Source organism: Telmatherina bonti (genome assembly GCF_933228915.1).
Source record: "Telmatherina bonti genome assembly, chromosome: 24".
Taxonomy (NCBI): Eukaryota; Metazoa; Chordata; class Actinopteri; order Atheriniformes; family Telmatherinidae; genus Telmatherina; species Telmatherina bonti.
In genome coordinates, this window is record NC_136633.1 from 29,323,795 (window position 1) to 29,342,684 (window position 18,890).

At 46.1% G+C, this 18,890-nt stretch overlaps 1 protein-coding gene across 3 annotated transcripts in view; it reads left to right on the top strand.

Moving 5' to 3' along the window:
• The window catches only part of LOC306773843 (dedicator of cytokinesis protein 9-like), a 143,364-nt gene that overhangs the window by 66,845 nt on the left and 57,629 nt on the right, over positions 1–18,890 (top strand). The window contains exons 1-4 of one of the 3 annotated variants that reach the window (XM_079263774.1): positions 3,167–3,318; positions 6,608–6,724; positions 9,906–9,995; positions 12,726–12,808. In XM_079263774.1, coding sequence (XP_079119900.1) covers positions 3,202–3,318; positions 6,608–6,724; positions 9,906–9,995; positions 12,726–12,808 — 407 coding nt within the window. In that variant the 5' untranslated portion in view covers positions 3,167–3,201. Of the gene's footprint in view, positions 1–3,166; positions 3,319–6,607; positions 6,725–9,905; positions 9,996–12,725; positions 12,809–18,890 lie in introns of those variants that run through there. The other 2 variants (XM_079263775.1, XM_079263776.1) reach the window with 2 other exon arrangements.

The following is an 18,890-nucleotide window of genomic DNA, read 5'->3' on the forward strand; positions in this document are numbered from 1 at the left end:
TAATACTGTTGACTGTATTTAAAAGATGGGCGGAGCCTCCGTGACGTCACCCGTAGGTTTCTGAAGAACTGAATTGAAGCACGGTGGGCGGTTCCTACCATCACCATCTTGGCAGGGACATGCGTGTCGTCTCGCCAGGAAAATACAAATATGGGCAAAGAGGTGGAGCTGAGAGGGGGGCTGTGAGCGTCATGGTGGATGATTGACATCGAGCGAACTCCGAGCTTTCTGTAGCTAAGAGCTAACCGAGCTAACCCGGAGATAACAGGAGCTAACCAGCTAACGGAGGTAAGCGGGCTAAAGCTAAGTCACATTGTTAACCGGCTAAAAACCGCGGTTGTTCTACGTTCTTCTTACTTGAAGCGGGAGATCGGGTACCTGTCAATCAAAAGGACACGCCCCTAAATATGACGAACTTCCAGATTAAATTACTTTTAGAAAAAAATTCACTCCGCCCACAGTTGTCATGAAGGTAAACCTGAGCTGTGAGCGTCATGGTGGATGATTGACATCACGTCTCCGTGGAAACATCACGTCTGCGTGGAAACATCACGTCTGCGTGGAAACATCACGTCTGCATGGAAACATCAGGTCTGCGTGGAAACATCACGTCTCTGTGGAAACATCACGTCTCCGTGGAAACATCACGTCTTCGTGGAAACATCACGTCTGCGTGGAAACATCACGTCTGCGTGGAAACATCACGTCTGCATGGAAACATCACGTCTGCGTGGAAACATCACGTCTTCGTGGAAACATCACGTCTGCGTGGAAACAACACGTCTGCGTGGAAACATCACGTCTGCGTGGAAACATCACGTCTTCGTGGAAACATCACGTCTGCGTGGAAACATCACGTCTTCGTGGAAACATCACGTCTCCGTGGAAACATCACGTCTCCGTGGAAACATCACGTCTCCGTGGAAACATCACGTCTGCGTGGAAACATCACGTCTCCGTGGAAACATCACGTCTGCGTGGAAACATCACGTCTGCGTGGAAACATCACGTCTCCGTGGAAACATCACGTCTGCGTGGAAACATCACGTCTCCGTGGAAACATCACGTCTTCGTGGAAACATCACGTCTGCATGGAAACATCACGTCTGCGTGGAAACATCACGTCTTCGTGGAAACATCACGTCTTCGTGGAAACATCACGTCTCCGTGGAAACATCACGTCTGCGTGTAAACATCACGTCTGCGTGGAAACATCACGTCTGCGTGGAAACATCACGTCTGGATGGAAACATCACGTCTTCATGGAAACATCACGTCTTCATGGAAACATCACGTCTGCATGGAAACATCACGTCTGCATGGAAACATCACGTCTTCGTGGAAACATCACGTCTTCGTGGAAACATCAGGTCTTCGTGGAAACATCACGTCTGCATGGAAACATCACGTCTGCGTGGAAACATCACGTCTTCGTGGAAACATCACGTCTTCGTGGAAACATCACGTCTCCGTGGAAACATCACGTCTGCGTGGAAACATCACGTCTCCGTGGAAACATCACGTCTGCGTGGAAACATCATGTGTGCGTGGAAACATCACGTCTTCGTGGAAACATCACGTCTCCGTGGAAACATCACGTCTCCGTGGAAACATCACGTCTCCGTGGAAACATCACGTCTGCGTGGAAACATCACGTCTGCGTGGAAACATCACGTCTCCGTGGAAACATCACGTCTCCGTGGAAACATCACGTCTCCGTGGAAACATCACGTCTGCGTGGAAACATCACGTCTCCGTGGAAACATCACGTCTCCGTGGAAACATCACGTCTGCGTGGAAACATCACGTCTGCGTGGAAACATCACGTCTCCGTGGAAACATCACGTCTGCGTGGAAACATCACGTCTCCGTGGAAACATCACGTCTGCGTGGAAACATCACGTCTGCGTGGAAACATCACGTCTGCGTGGAAACATCACGTCTGCGTGGAAACATCATGTCTGCGTGGAAACATCACGTCTCCGTGGAAACATCATGTCTTCGTGGAAACATCACGTCTCTGTGGAAACATCACGTCTCCGTGGAAACATCATGTCTGCGTGGAAACATCATGTCTGCGTGGAAACATCACGTCTCCGTGGAAACATCACGTCTGCGTGGAAACATCACGTCTCCGTGGAAACATCACGTCTGCGTGGAAACATCACGTCTTCGTGGAAACATCACGTCTTCGTGGAAACATCACGTCTGTGTGGTAACATCATGTCTTCGTGGAAACATCACGTCTTCGTGGAAACATCACGTCAGCGTGGAAACATCACGTCTCCGTGGAAACACCACGTCTGCGTGGAAACATCACGTCTTCGTGGAAACATCACGTCTGCGTGGAAACATCACGTCTGCGTGGAAACATCACGTCTGCGTGGAAACATCACGTCTGCGTGGAAACATCATGTCTGCGTGGAAACATCACGTCTCCGTGGAAACATCACGTCTCCGTGGAAACATCACGTCTGCGTGGAAACATCACGTCTGCGTGGAAACATCACGTCTGTGTGGAAACATCACGTCTGCGTGGAAACAACACGTCTGCGTGGAAACAACACGTCTGTGTGGAAACATCACGTCTGCGTGGAAACATCACGTCTGCGTGGAAACAACACGTCTGTGTGGAAACAACACGTCTGCGTGGAAACAACACGTCTGTGTGGAAACATCACGTCTGCGTGTAAACATCACGTCTGCGTGGAAACATCACGTCTGCGTGGAAACATCACGTCTCCGTGGAAACATCACGTCTCCGTGGAAACATCACGTCTGACTGGAACTAAAAACATTCCGCTTCTACGCGATGGTTTCTATCTTCTCCATCTTGTTTTTATCAGCTGGTTTTTATTTAACAGCGATCTGACGGGCAGGTGGGGCGAACATGACGACATGGTCTCTGGGCCTTCTCCAAGTTTCTAATGAAGGAGTATCCCATATCCCCCCCGCTCTCCCACTCGCACTAATCACACACACACACACACACACACATACAAACACACACTCTTCCAGCTGCACAGCTGTGAGGGTGGGAGGAGTCGTGGGAGGGGACGGGAGAGGGAGGCCGGACTGTCAGGATCCAGGGACTCTCTCTGGAAGCCTCGGCAGTCCTGCGACCTTCACAGGCTGAAGGCAGCTCTCTGGGATGCAGGTTCACACCTGGTTGTGAGCTCCACGCTGGCAGGACGGACCACCATGCAGGGCCGGGGAGGGAAAGCCCCCAAACGGGAGATGGTGATAGAGTCTCCACAGCAGTACAAGAGTCTGGCAGAGATAGAGGCGGAGGGGGAGGCAGGGTCACAGGTGGCAGCGGTGAGTTTCTGCTCTGCTTTCTCTTCATTCTCTCCTTCATTGTGCTGCTTTCAAACATCTCGGCAGCTCTGAGATGTTTTAAAGAGGTAACGGGCGATAGCAGCTGGAGGGCATGCCTCTCCAGGGAGCTGGATGCTGGTCTTTTTTTAGGAAATGGAGCACTTGTAACTCCCTTTGTTCATTAAGCGTTCCTCCGCCTGGAGAGCTGGACAAGTCTGATGCAAAGTTAGTGCAGCGATGCAGAACAACTGTGTCCTCATCAACCTTCAGCAGGATCTCGCTCGTCCCGTTCTGTAAGGAACTCATGTGAGTTAAACTCATGGAGTTCCCAGATGCTTTTTATTAGCCTCTGTCTGATGGGAAAACATCCAGCGCAGCTGATGATCTTCTGCATGCAGAAAGCAGAGGAACGTGCAGGATTGCTTGTATAAATCAGCATGTAGAACACAGTGAAACATATGTTTAATTTGTCTCAGTATGTGATGTGTCTGCTGGATGCAGACCAGCGGGCTCATCCATGTAATCTGGATGTGGAGTGACGACATAACGTTGGCTGAAGCTGCATCTGGCTGATGGAGCTGGACTGCATGGAAATCCTGGGATGTTGCATATTAGCTCTATTCTGGCCTCTTTCATCAGGCTCTGCTTCGTTCTGAATGTGATGAGCAACATGGAGACGAAGATGAGCTTAAATCCAGTTAAAGGTTTGGAGACTTTACTGGTTTCCATCTGGGAAAATCAGATGGATGGATGCCTTCACAAACTGTGGTCTTCCTCTGCAGTTTGTCTTTACGTTGGTAATAAGATCATCAGTCTCCTGTTTCTCTCATAGATCTTCATTTCTGTTCTGCAACTTTAATGGTCTCCTGAAGATGATTTCTAATCATCTTAACTTCCCAGCACTACCACCAGACGGCTTCAATTTCCATCTTAATGATCTAAATTTTGTTTAAGCATCAAATCACAACAACAAATCAGGACAACAGTTGTTCCTAAAGCCAAACTGTAAATTCTTAAAGATGTTTGTTGTAGAACAAAATGGCTAAATCCTTTCTTTCAATTACTTTACCACTACATACCTGGAAAACTTGCAACATTCCTCATCAGAAACAGCTGCTGATATGTCATGTTGACATGCTAAAGGTTAGCTTGCTAGCCCTGCAAATAGAAAAATAAATGTGATAAAAAATTATGCCCAATAAAAATTAGAATACTAGCATTATTTTTGCATCAGCAACACAACCTTTCATGCTAAAGCTTTTGTACCAGCTAAAAGTCAGCATGTTAACGCTACTTTTCCAGTAGCTTTACTTCATTTTAAATGTCAGGTGGTAAACGTTAGCATGCTAATCTCAGAAACAAAAATGCTGAATATTCCACCTGCTAAAAGTTAACACGTGAACACTATTCCCATCAGCAACACCTGAAATCCATTTTAAATGCAGGTTGCTAAGTGTTAGCTTGCTAATTTAAAAAAAAAAAAAGCTTAATAGAGCAACCGCTAAAAGTTAGTAAGTTCAAACTGTTGCTATCAGTAACTGCTATACTTCATGTTTAATGTCAGGTGGTAAGTGCTAGCATCACAAACAAAGAGTTTATATTGTGCCAAATAAAAGTTAGCTTGTTAACACTATTCCCATCAGCAACTACTGCAGGCTACTGTGTGTTTAATGGTGATGGCTAAGTGCTAGCATGCTAACCCTTTAAAAGAAAGTAGTGAATGTTATGCTAACTGAAAATGGTCATGTTAACATGATGTGTTTGGAAGGCAGGGATTAAAATTTAGCTTGAAAGCAACTGAAGTCTCATAGAGATGCTGTCGTTAATACTCCCCCTCGTTTGGAAAATTTCATCCACATTTGCTTAATCTGTTTATTAATGAAGAGAAAAGGAAACTCAAACCAAATATCTCTTCTGTCTGCACCTAATTATCACTAAAATATTTCACTGAAACTGTTGTAAAAACATCTTTCTTGTTGTTTCAGCTCCAGTCAGAGCCAAGCTACTCTCTGCTTCTGTTTTCAGGCTTGATGCTAAGCTATCAAAACAAACTGTTACAACATATGTAGCAGAAGAACACGCAAATGTTATAAATCCACAAATAATTGTTCTCAGTCTAATTATAAACGGATGGAAGTCTTGTTTATAACAACACACGTGCATCATGCGTGGGAATCTGCGCCATCCGCCTGAGGGGATGGCCTCCTCAGGCGGGATTTCTGGGGAATGTTATGCTGATGTAGTCCTGAGGGAGCGTAACGTGAGGAAGCTCTGCTATCCTACTTACAGACACCAGTTCCTACATGGATTTTCTCTGACTGTGGAGGAGGACTGGAGATCTTTCCAGATGCTGTGTGCCCTCCTGGAAACTCTCCAGGATGAGTTTGTAGAGCTGGAAGGAGCGTTTATCTACTTCAGATTTCCAGCGTGAGCTCATGACACTGTGACTGGTACAATGGCTCGCAGAGACGCTCGTCCACCCGTCCAGGCTCTCCGTCATCCAGCATCCCCTCCTCTCGTCGCCCACATCCATGCTGTCTCTGCCAGGTCCTGCTTCTCCGGCCGTCAGCCGGAACAAAGGCAGCTTGTTGTTCAGAATGCAGCTAATTTCCCTCCGAAACAAAGACCATACGCACGTCCATGCAGAAACCCTTCACCCCCCATCAGACCCCCCCAGATCCACGTCCTGTCACGTTCCTGTCAGACTTTCCACCAATCACAGAGCTTAAACTGACAGTAATGTCCAATCAGGTTCCTCTTTATGCTGCTTTATCTATTCATACATTCATTTAACATCATTTAGCTTCATAATCTGACAGCTGAGGCTGAAAACATCCCGTCTCCATGGAAACGTCCCGTCTCCATGGAAACGTCATGTCTGCATGGAAACATCCCGTCTCCATGGAAACGTCATGTCTGCATAGAAACATCCCGTCTCCATGGAAACATCCCATCTCCATGGAAACGTCATGTCTGCATAGAAACATCCCATCTCCATGGAAACATCCCATCTCCATGGAAACATCACGTCTGCATGCATGGAAACATCCCGTCTCCATGGAAACGTCATGTCTGCATGGAAACATCCCATCTCCATGGAAACGTCATGTCTGCATGGAAACGTCACGTCTCTATAGAAACATCCCGTCTCCATTGAAACATTACGTCTGCATGCTGACTGGGGTGAAAAGCTCCATTTTCCACAGTCTGGTTTGGTGTTTAAGAGTTAATGGACGTTGGACGGGGATGTTGTAGCTGTTGAGGCTGATGTTGTTTTCTGCTTCTTCAGGTGAAACCAAAGATCATCGAGCCTCTGGACTATGAGAACGTTGTCCTGCAGAGGAAAACTCAGATCTTCAGCGATGTTCTGCGTGACATGCTGCAGTTTCCAACAGACGACTTCCAGGTGAGCCGACCGTCAAGCTGCGGCGTTGTGTCTCGGTCTCTGGTGAAGACACGTCCACGCTAACGTCAGCTTGTTGGACTTTATGTTATTTATATTTGATTTTGCTAAATTATATTTTAAAGTTGGACTTTAGGGGAAAAACATTCCTATAAAGTGGATCTCCAGCTTATGTGGTTTCTGCTTGCAGTAAGTTTTCTCACCGTGTTCAGAGCAGCTCCAGGACTACATCAACATTACATCAGCGCAGGCTGAGCTGGACCTGAGACGGACCTCAGGGACGTCCGTTTGGAGGACACACAGAAAATATGGAGACATTTGTTTTTCCTCTGTTGTTGAATCTCCCAAAGCAAACCGATCATATTTTATTACCGTCAGTAAATTCCAGGAAAAGATCAAAGCAGCGTCAGAACGCGTCAATCAGAGGCCAGGCTGGGGTGATGATGATGTTTGCTTCATCACACTAACCTAACCCTAACCCCCCCCCCGCTTCTCTAAATAGAGCATTAAATGTGGATTAGTCTGCAGCATCTGCTTAACTCCCTCCCGTTTAACTGATTTGCTAAATACATTGTTTACTCCTGAATGAATCCAGATTACATTTAATTTTCTCTTCATGTGTTTTGTAGCAGATAGCAGCAGTAGCAGCAGCTAACAGCAGCAGTAGTAGCTAGCAGCTAACAGCAGCAGCTAGCAGTTGCAGCTAGCAGCTAACAGCAGCATCCTAGCAGCTAGCAGTAGCAGTAGTAGCTAGCAGCTAACAGCAGCAGCCTAGCAGTTAGCAGTAGCAGCTAGCAGCTAACAGCAGCAGCCTAGCAGCTAGCAGTAGTAGCTAGCAGCTAACAGCAGCAGTAGTAGCAAGCAGCTAACAGCAGCAGCCTAGCAGCTAGCAGTAGTAGCTAGCAGCTAACAACAGAAGCCTAGCAGCAGCTGCCTAGCAGCTAACAGCAGTTGTAGTAGCTAGTCGCTAACAGCAGTTATAGTAGCCTAGCCTAGCAGCTAGCAGCAGTTGTAGTAGCTAGCAGCTAGCAGCAGTTGTAATAGCTAGCAGCTAACAGAAGCAGTAGTAGCTAGGAGCTAACAGCAGTTGTAAAAGCTAGCAGCTAGCAGCAGCAGTGTGTGTGTTTGGTGGGAACCCTCTAAAACCAGGACATGATGGGTGGTTTTCATTATGAGGCCGTCCCGCACCAATCTGTTTGTATGGTCCAGCTGTCTAACCTGACATATGGTTTACATCACAGACAGATGTATAGGGGAGGGTAGGTTAGGGTTAGGGTTGGGGGGGGGGGGGGGGAGGGGGGTGCACGCCATGGCCAACACGTGCAGCACAAATACAGAGGTGAGATAGGTGGAGTCAAAGCGTTTGGCTGTAGATGGAGGTCCGTGCTGCGCCTCCGTGTCTGCAGAATTCTGCGCCAGGAAGGAAAAGGAGACGAATTTCTCCTACATGCACGTCTCTCTCCTGTTGTTTCCGTGTGAAAGATGAAAGTGGACTTCAGAGGAGCTTCCTTTCGACCTTAACCGGCGCTTGGCAGCACTCTACAGACACGTGCACCAGCAGCCCGGTGGACGCCTTCAAAGACCCAGTTTAATGGCTGGGAAAGGAATGCTATTAATTAGCACTCAGAGATGATGATTAGCTGTCAGGGAAGTCGGCAGAATGCAGCAGGATAAACTGAGACGGAACCAGATGCAGAAAGATTTTCTGTTTTAGAGTGACAAGCAGAATGCCGGGTTCGTCCAGATGGTTGGTCATTCAGCCCAACATTGGACCCGCCGGCGTCAAACACTCTGGAAATGTCTGGAAAGCTTTACACCGTGTTTTATGTCAGCGTCACGGACACATCTGTTCTGAAAACAAAAAGTTCACCTTCTTGTACTGGGTCAGGACCTCCTTGGACTGGGTCGTCCTCTTTGTCAGGACCTTGTTGGAATTGGGTTGTCTACTTCGTCAGGACCTTCTTGGACCACGTTGTCCTCTTCGTCAGGACCTTCTTTGACCGGGTCTCCTCTTCGTCGGGACCTTCTTGGACCGGGTTGTCCTCTTCGTCTGGTCCTTCTTGGACCGGGTCGTCCACTTCGTCTGGTCCTTCTTGGACCACATCGTCTTCTTCGTCAGGACCTTCTTGGACCGGGTCATCCTCTTCGTCAGGACCTTCTTGGACCAGGTCATCCTCTTCGTCAGGACCTTCTTGGACCACGTTGTCCTCTTCGTCAGGACGTTCTTGGACCAGGTCATCCTCTTCGTCAGGACCTTCTTGGACCACGTTGTCCTCTTCGTCAGGACCTTCTTGGACCAGGTCATCCTCTTCGTCAGGACCTTCTTGGACCGGGTCGTCCTCTTCGTCAGGACCACATCTCATCTTTAACTATAAAATGATATAAACCTGCAGATCATCAGTATTTCAGTATAAAGTGTGTTTACCGCTGAAACGGTAGCAACGGAGAGTGAATCAGAGTGGATCATATTTGACAGCTAATGCGAGTGAACTGGTTGAACCGGGGCAGAAGTGGTTTGGACTAAACCAGGTCATTGAATTGGGGCTTCTCCTTTAGTTTTCTGGGCTGAGTAGAAGCGTTAGCGTTAACAAGCGTTAGCGATAGCAGCAGCCGCTCTGAAGATGTGCTAGCCCTTTAGCCTTTACGCCCTGAGGCATCTCTTCTTCCTGGCTATGGACTCCCAGTCCCCTGTCTCTGACTGGATCTGTCTGATCGGACTGGATGGGAGGAAGAAACAGTGTTGCTTGGTTCTACTGGGATGCTCTGGTCTGAACCACTAAGGCTAACACTCTCAGAGGGGTTGACCTTGATCTGGTTGCTGAAAATGCAGACACAAATCCAGAAACTTCTACCAAACCAGAAATGCTCACATGCTTCAGTGGGAGACTGGTTCTCTTCTGGTGACCAGACTATGTTTTAATGTCAATTAGGAAGCCGCTGGTTTATTCCCAACACATCCTCAGTTCCACAGGGGAGTTTACAGATAGTTACTGATATATAGTGATGAGCTGAAATCTGAGTAAACTAGTTTTACAGAGTAACCCTGATCCAGCCAGCTTTAGAGAGGCTAGCCTATTTAGCATGTTGCTAACCCTGGTCTCTGACCTGTCTTGGAAGGAGAGATCAGAGGTTTTTCTGTAATGGTGAGGAGTTTTCATGACAGCTTTCCATCTCATCCCCTCAGATCTCCACCCTGCGGCGTCAGGGCCGGACTTTGTGCTCCACCGTGCCAGAGACTGCTGAGAAAGAAGCCCACTCTCTGTTTGTCCAAGAGGTAAAACCAGTGCATACCTGGGTTGGAGCCTGCTTTGGCCAGTCTTCATCCCTTCATCTCTTCCCAAACCTCCACCTCTCTGGACTTTGCTTTGTTTTCTGTCTCTTTTGCCTCAGATAGAGCTCGTGTTCACTCTGAAACTGGAGCTTTATGTTGTAGTGATCCACCACATAACATCAGAAAGGACAATAACTTCATGACTAGACTCCTTCTGAACAGGCATGAAGGTAACAGACACCAGGAAGCAGGATGCTAACATGTAGCACAACAAAAATGCTATCATGTATAAACAGCTATGCTAACATGTAGCACCACAACAATGCTATCATGTATAAACAGCACTGATAGCATGAAGCACAGCACTGTTAATGTGTAGCAAAATAGCAATGCTAATATGTATAAACAACAATGCTATCACATATAAACAGCAATGATAGCATTTAGCACAACAACAATGCTATCATGTATAAACAGCAATGATAGCATGTAGCACAACAACAATGCTAACATGTAGCAAAATGGCAATGCTAACATGTATAAACAGCTATGCCAACATGTAGCACAACAACAATGCCAACATGTAGCACAATAGCAATGCTAAAAATGTATAAACAGAAATGCTAACATGTATAAACAGCATTGATAGCATGTAGCACAACAACAATGCTAACATGTAGAACAATAGCAATGTTAACATGTATAAACAGCAATGCTAACATGTGGCCCAACAACAATGCCAACATGTAGCATTGCAAAATAACAAGGAGACACTTAGGAATACCTACCAATATTATATTTCTAGGATTGCCTTGCTCATACTTTCATACTGAGCTGCTATCTTCAGGTTTCTAATGAAATCTGATTTTCTTTGAGGCGGAGATCATATTTCAATGTTCTACTGTGTTCCAAGTGAATTGACTCTGACATAGAAACACATCTGTAGTAACCTCACACGTCTCAGCTTTCTGAGGGAACCAGGATTACATTATCAGCCTTTGTAGTTGTGGAGATGTACTTCATTTATTTGGAAATGTCATTTAAGACAGGAGGCAGAAAAACAGGCCACCTCATGAGGAGGTACATGAACCTCCATGGTGTTCTCCACCCTCGTGTTTTCTGACAGTGGGGAGGCAGGGGATTGGCCACAGATGGACTCCACAGTTCATCGGTGGTTCACATGGAGTTGTTCCAGAAGGATCAGGGGTTTGTTGGGGTGAGGCCTGATGGAGCCTGAGAGGTGATAGTCCCCGGTGTCTGGAGCCAGGAGTTACATCACATCTGCATCTGGAGCAGCTGGGCCGCCTTACACCGACGAGACGTTTCAGAGTTCTTTACCAACCTCTTGGCTCGGTCACATCTGGTTTCTATCTGGTTTCTGATGAACACAGTGAAATAGGAAATAAGACACATACTGACACTATTTCATTTGTGTATTTCACTGTTTACTGAGTAATAATCTCTTGAAATGAGATTAGTTTAGTTTAGTTTAGTTTAGTTTAGTTTAGTTTAGTTTAGTTTAGATTAGATTAGATTAGATTACTTTATCTTATCTTATTTTAGCTGAGTTTAGTTTATCTTAGCTTAGCTAAACTTAGCTTAGCTTAGTTTAGTTTAGTTTAGCTTAGTTTAGTTTAGCTGAGTTTAGCTTAGCTTAGCTTAGCTTAGCTGAGTTTAGTTTAGTTTATCTTAGCTTAAATTAGTTTAGTTTAGTTTAGTTTAGTTTATCTTAACTTATCTTAGCTTAGCTTAGCTTAGTTTAGATTAGTTTAGTTTAGTCACACATAAGTAGTGTGAAATAAAATGGTTTTTCAGTTACAGGTGTGGGATTAACAGCATTTCTCTGAAATTGTTCCACCCAGTGCGCGCTCTTATCGGTGAACTCATTATTAACCTGCTGCTAATTGATCTGATTGATGGTGACACATTCATGCAGTGGCTTCTTTAGACTTTTCCAGCCTTTCGTTGCTCCTGTTGCAAATTTTACAGAGGTGTTGCTGCATTAGATTATATCAAATACTCAAAAGTGCAACTAGTTGTTCTTGATGTGTGAATCTGCATCTGAACAAACCAGCCGACGTCTGGAACCATGTCCTCTGGACACGACTGGTCCCATCATATCGACTGCTGGCACGGTGGTGAAGGATGATGATCAGGATGCGAAGCACTCACTGAGGGGACCATGAGGTCTTAGAGTCCAGACCTGATCCTGACTGCAGGAACCAGACCGGCTGGAGGAGGACCAGGTCTCAGTGTGGTCCAGAGTCCAGACCTCATCCTGACTGCAGGAACCAGACTGGCTGGAGGCGGGGGAGCTTCTACAAGCTAACAAACACTTATCACATGACTATAAATAGTAAATAGTTTCCGCATAAACAACACATTATAATTATTTTTCTGTTTCTGAATGTAAGACCTGGTACGGACCAGATCTGGTTTGTGTCGCCTATGACTTTAAGACATGTAGAAGACCAGAAGTAACCTGCTGTATGTTTATAGTCTGTTAATAATCCCTTTATCTCCATGCCTTCATCTTCTAAGTGACACAGATTTTATACACAGTTTTAATTTGTTTTAAATTGTTTTACTGCATCTGCTGTGTCCGTTAGTGCTTGTTAGGCTAATCTTAGATGGAGATGTATCCCATCAGTAGGAAGCTGAATGTCCTTGTTTTAGCATGTACGTTGTAGTAAACATGGCTCCTCACCTATTCCTCTCTTTCTGTATCTGCAGTGCATTAAAACTTACAAGTCTGACTGGCATGTGGTCAACTACAAGTATGAGGAATATTCTGGAGACTTCCGCCAGCTCCCAAAGTAAGCCTGTTTCATCCAGATATGCTAACACGTGTTCCTTCTGTCAGCTAGCCTCAGCAGCGGTCGCCACATTTGTAAACATTTATCAGCAGATCCCTGCAAGGACGTTCTAATCTTAAGTTTGAGGAAGTTAAGAAGATCTTTGAGCCAGTGGATCAGATAGGGGGGGCAGGGTTGACCTCCATAAAGAATGAAGACAAAACGTGTGCATGATGTTCATAAAGGACTGTCTGCAGCTATAACTAGCTGAAGAGACAGCAGATGTTGGATAAACAAGCTCTGCATAGCCTGTGATCTGTTGCGTTGCAAATTAGCTTTAGCAATGAAAACTAGCTTTAGCATGGCATACAAGCTTTAGCGTGGCATGCACGCTTTAGCGTAACTTTCAAGCTTTAGCGTAGCATGCAAGCTTTAGCGTAGCATGCAAGCTTTAGCGTAACTTACAAGCTTTAGCGTAACTTACAAGCTTTAACGTAGCATGCAAGCTTTAGCGTGATTTACAAGCTTTAACGTAGCATGCAAGCTTTAGCGTAACTTACAAGGTTTAGCGTAGCATGCATGCTTTAGCGTAGCATCCAAGCTTTAGCGTAACTTACAAGCTTTAGCCTGACATACAAGCTTTAGCGTAACTTACAAGCTTTAGCATAACTTACAAACTTTAGCGTAGCATGCCAGCTTTAGCGTAACTTACAAGCTTTAGCCTGACACACAAGCTTTAGTGTAGCATACAAGCTTTAGTGTAGCATACAAGCTTTACAAGCTTGGATATATAGTAGATTTGCCGGTGAGTTGATGGAAGGTGCATCATTTTGTCTCTTTTAACATATTACATGTGTGTTGTTCTGCCTCTGTAGAAATCCTCCAGATTAACGTACAAAGATTCATGCATCGTTCCAAAAAAACATGTGGAACACATGTAAAGAACATGTGAATCCCATATAGATTACATATAGATCACAAGTGATTTACATTTGGTTTTCAAATTCATCACATGTGAACTGCACATGTAAATGTCATTTAAATGTTCCTCTAGTATTTTCTGACGTGCTTTTACAGCTTTTTGTTGCCTCTGCTCATTTTTATACTGAGATATATATATATATATATATATATATATATATATATATATATATATATATATATATATACATATACATATATATATATATATATATATATATATATATATATATATATATATATATATATATATATATATATATGTACATACATATATATACATACATATATATATATATATATACAGTATAGGTATGCTGTATGCTCCTAAATCCGTCTGGGAATCTTGTTGTTTAGTGACTCTGCAGTTTGTTTACATCCTAGTGCAACATTTAGCCAGAACACTTAACTTGGACATCTGCCTCCTTCTCAACAATAGAAAACTTCCCGTGTTGTGCAGCAAGATAAGCAGCGTTATTCCTGAAGCACTGTTGACTGGAACAATTAAAACAATTGGAGAAGTCCTAAAATACATCAGGTGTCCTTGGACGAGGACAAAAAAGCTTTACAGATGTTGTGTCTCATGGCTAAAACATTGTGGAGTAAACGCCAGACTCCCCCCGGCTTCGACCTTCACATTATTTCTGCAAATTATTCCCTGGAGAAAGCTGGTCTTTATGGGTCAAAGGTCAGGCTGCGCTTAGAGAAGCAGAAGGAAAATTCCTCAATTTTCCCGGTTTAACTACAGAAGCTTGAATTCTTATGAGTTAATGTTTAAACTGGAAGATTATGTTGCTTTTGTTCGGTGTGTGCTGCTGTGAAGTCGTTGCATTCTTCTGCCACACGGGGTTCCAAAAGCACGTTTCCATCTGCTTCACATGTGCATGTATATGAGGAGTACATGTGAAGAAATGTGAATCACACGAGTTCTGCATATGTGCTGTTCTTTGAACATGTTCTCAACATGTATACACATGTGAACCACATGTAAAAATATGGTTTTGGAAGGATTTCATGTGACGAAGTGAAAAACACGTAGTTTCCATGTTTTTCTGTACAAGAAGCTTCCTCTCCGTCTAAGTCTCAGGATGTTTGGCATGTTGTTTTACTTCGTTCGTTCCTTCATTCGTCTCTTTGTTCCTTCATTCGTTTCTTTGTTCTTTCATTTGTTTCCTTCTTCATTCCTTCTTCACTCCTTCGTTCGCTCCATCGTTCGTTCCTTCTTCGCTCCTTCGTTCGTTCCTTCGTTCGTTCCTACTTCGCTCCTTCGTTCGTTCCTTCTTCGCTCCTTCGTTCGTTCCTTCGTTCGTTCCTACTTCGCTCCTTCGTTCGTTCCTTCTTCGCTCCTTCGTTCGTTCCTTCGTTCGTTCCTTCTTCGCTCCTTCGTTCGTTCCTTCGTTCGTTCCTACTTCGCTCCTTCGTTTGTTCCTTCTTCGCTCCTTCGTTCGTTCCTTCTTCGCTCCTTCGTTCGTTCCTTCTTCGCTCCTTCGTTCGTTCCTTCTTCGCTCCTTCGTTCATTCCTTCTTCGTTCCTTCGTTCGTTCCTTCTTCGTTCCTTCGTTCGTTCCTTCTTCGCTCCTTCGTTCGCTCCTTCGTTCGTTCATTCTTCGTTCCTTCGTTCATTCCTTCTTCGCTCCTTCGTTCGTTCCTTCTTCGCTCCTTCGTTCGTTCCTTCTTCGCTCCTTCGTTCGTTCCTTCGTTCGTTCCTTCTTCGTTCCTTCGCTCATTCCTTCTTCGCTCCTTCGTTCGTTCCATCGTTCGCTCCTTCGTTCGTTCCTTCTTCGCTCCTTCTTCGTTCCTTCGCTCCTTCGTTCGTTCCATCGTTCGCTCCTTCTTCGTTCCTTCTTCGCTCCTTCTTTCGTTCCTTCTTCGCTCCTTCGTTCGTTCCTTCGTTCACTCCTTGGTTCGTTCCTTCGTTCGTTCCTTCTTCGCTCCTTAGTTCGTTCCTTCTTCGCTCCTTCGTTCGCTCCTTCGTTCGCTCCTTCGTTCGCTCCTTCGTTCGTTCCTTCTTCGCTCCTTCGTTCGCTCCTTCGTTCGTTCCTACTTCGCTCCTTCGTTCGTTCCTTCTTCGCTCCTTCGTTCGTTCCTACTTCGCTCCTTTGTTCGTTCATTCTTCGTTCCTTCGTTCATTCCTTCTTCGCTCCTTCGTTCGTTCCTTCTTCGCTCCTTCGTTCATTCCTTCTTCGTTCCTTCGTTCGTTCCTTCTTTGTTCCTTCGTTCGTTCCTTCTTCACTCCTTCGTTCGTTCCTTCTTCGTTCCTTCGCTCATTCCTTCTTCGTTCCTTCGTTCGTTCCTTCTTCGCTCCTTCATTCGTTCCATCGTTCGCTCCTTCGTTCGTTCCTTCTTCGCTCCTTCTTCGTTCCTTCGCTCCTTCGTTCGTTCCATCGTTCGCTCCTTCTTCGTTCCTTCTTCGCTCCTTCTTTCGTTCCTTCTTCGCTCCTTCGCTCCTTCGTTCGTTCCTTCTTCACTCCTTCGTTCGTTCCTTCGTTCGTTCCTTCTTCGCTCCTTCGTTCGTTCCTTCTTCGCTCCTTCGTTCGCTCCTTCGTTCGTTCCTTCTTCGCTCCTTCGTTCGCTCCTTCGTTCGTTCCTTCTTCGCTCCTTCGTTCGTTCCTTCGTTCGTTCCTTCTTCGCTCCTTCGTTCGTTCCTTCTTCGCTCCTTCGTTCGCTCCTTCGTTCGTTCCTTCTTCGCTCCTTCGTTCGCTCCTTCGTTCGTTCCTTCTTCGTTCCTTCGTTCATTCCTTCTTCGTTCCTTCGTTCGTTCCTTCTTCGTTCCTTCGTTCATTCCTTCTTCGTTCCTTCGTTCATTCCTTCTTCGTTCCTTCGTTCGTTCCTTCTTCGCTCCTTCGTTCGTTCCTTCGTTCGTTCATTCTTCGCTCCTTCGTTCGTTCCGTCTTCGCTCCTTCGTTCGTTCCATCGTTCGCTCCTTCGTTCGTTCCTTCGTTCGTTCCTTCTTCGTTCCTTCGTTCGTTCCTTCTTTGTTCCTTCGTTCGTTCCTTCTTCGCTCCTTCGTTCGTTCCTTCTTCGTTCCTTCGCTCATTCCTTCTTCGTTCCTTCGTTCGTTCCTTCTTCGCTCCTTCGTTCGTTCCATCGTTCGCTCCTTCGTTCGTTCCTTCTTCGCTCCTTCTTCGTTCCTTCGCTCCTTCGTTCGTTCCATCGTTCGCTCCTTCTTCGTTCCTTCTTCGCTCCTTCTTTCGTTCCTTCTTCGCTCCTTCGCTCCTTCGTTCGTTCCTTCTTCACTCCTTCGTTCGTTCCTTCGTTCGTTCCTTCTTCGCTCCTTCGTTCGTTCCTTCTTCGCTCCTTCGTTCGCTCCTTCGTTCGTTCCTTCTTCGCTCCTTCGTTCGCTCCTTCGTTCGTTCCTTCTTCACTCCTTCGTTCGTTCCTTCGTTCGTTCCTTCTTCGCTCCTTCGTTCGTTCCTTCTTCGCTCCTTCGTTCGCTCCTTCGTTCGTTCCTTCTTCGCTCCTTCGTTCGCTCCTTCGTTCGTTCCTTCTTCGCTCCTTCGTTCGCTCCTTCGTTCGCTCCTTCGTTCGTTCCTTCTTCGTTCCTTCTTCGCTCCTTCGTTCGCTCCTTCGTTCGTTCCTTCGTTCGTTCCTTCTTCGTTCCTTCGTTCGTTCCTTCTTCGTTCCTTCGTTCGTTCCTTCTTCGTTCCTTCGTTCGTTCCTTCTTCGCTCCTTCGTTCGTTCCTTCTTCGCTCCTTCGTTCATTCCTTCTTCGTTCCTTCGTTCATTCCTTCTTCGTTCCTTCGTTCGTTCCTTCTTCGCTCCTTCGTTCGTTCCTTCGTTCGTTCATTCTTCGCTCCTTCGTTCGTTCCGTCTTCGCTCCTTCGTTCGTTCCATCGTTCGCTCCTTCGTTCGTTCCTTCTTCGCTCCTTCTTTCGTTCCTTCGTTCGTTCCTTCGCTCCTTCGTTCGTTCCTTCTTCGCTCCTTCGTTCGTTCCTTCGTTCGTTCCTTCTTCGCTCCTTCGTTCATTCCTTCTTCGTTCCTTCGTTCGTTCCTTCGTTCGTTCCTTCTTCGCTCCTTCGTTCGCTCCTTCGTTCGTTCATTCTTCGTTCCTTCGTTCATTCCTTCTTCGCTCCTTCGTTCGTTCCTTCTTCGCTCCTTCGTTCGTTCCTTCTTCGCTCCTTCGTTCATTCCTTCTTCGTTCCATCGTTCGTTCCTTCGTTCGTTCCTTCTTCGTTCCTTCGTTCGTTCCTTCTTCGCTCCTTCGTTCGTTCCTTCGTTCGTTCCTTCTTCGTTCCTTCGCTCATTCCTTCTTCGTTCCTTCGTTCGTTCCTTCTTCGCTCCTTCGTTCGTTCCATCGTTCGCTCCTTCGTTCGTTCCTTCTTCGCTCCTTCTTCGTTCCTTCGCTCCTTCGTTCGTTCCATCGTTCGCTCCTTCTTCGTTCCTTCTTCGCTCCTTCGTTCGTTCCTTCTTCGCTCCTTCGTTCATTCCTTCTTCGTTCCATCGTTCGTTCCTTCGTTCGTTCCTTCTTCGTTCCTTCGTTCGTTCCTTCTTCGCTCCTTCGTTCGTTCCTTCGTTCGTTCCTTCTTCGTTCCTTCGCTCATTCCTTCTTCGTTCCTTCGTTCGTTCCTTCTTCGCTCCTTCGTTCGTTCCATCGTTCGCTCCTTCGTTCGTTCCTTCTTCGCTCCTTCTTCGTTCCTTCGCTCCTTCGTTCGTTCCATCGTTCACTCCTTCTTCGTTCCTTCTTCGCTCCTTCTTTCGTTCCTTCTTCGCTCCTTCGTTCGTTCCTTCGTTCACTCCTTCGTTCGCTCCTTCGTTCGTTCCTTCTTCGCTCCTTCGTTCGTTCTTTCTTCGCTCCTTCGTTCGCTCCTTCGTTCGTTCCTTCTTCGCTCCTTCGTTCGCTCCTTCGTTCGTTCCATCGTTCACTCCTTCTTCGTTCCTTCTTCGCTCCTTCTTTCGTTCCTTCTTCGCTCCTTCGTTCGTTCCTTCGTTCACTCCTTCGTTCGTTCCTTCGTTCGTTCCTACTTCGCTCCTTCGTTCGTTCCTTCTTCGCTCCTTCGTTCGTTCCCTCTTCGCTCCTTTGTTCGTTCATTCTTCGTTCCTTCGTTCATTCCTTCTTCGCTCCTTCGTTCGTTCCTTCTTCGCTCCTTCGTTCATTCCTTCTTCGCTCCTTCGTTCGTTCCTTC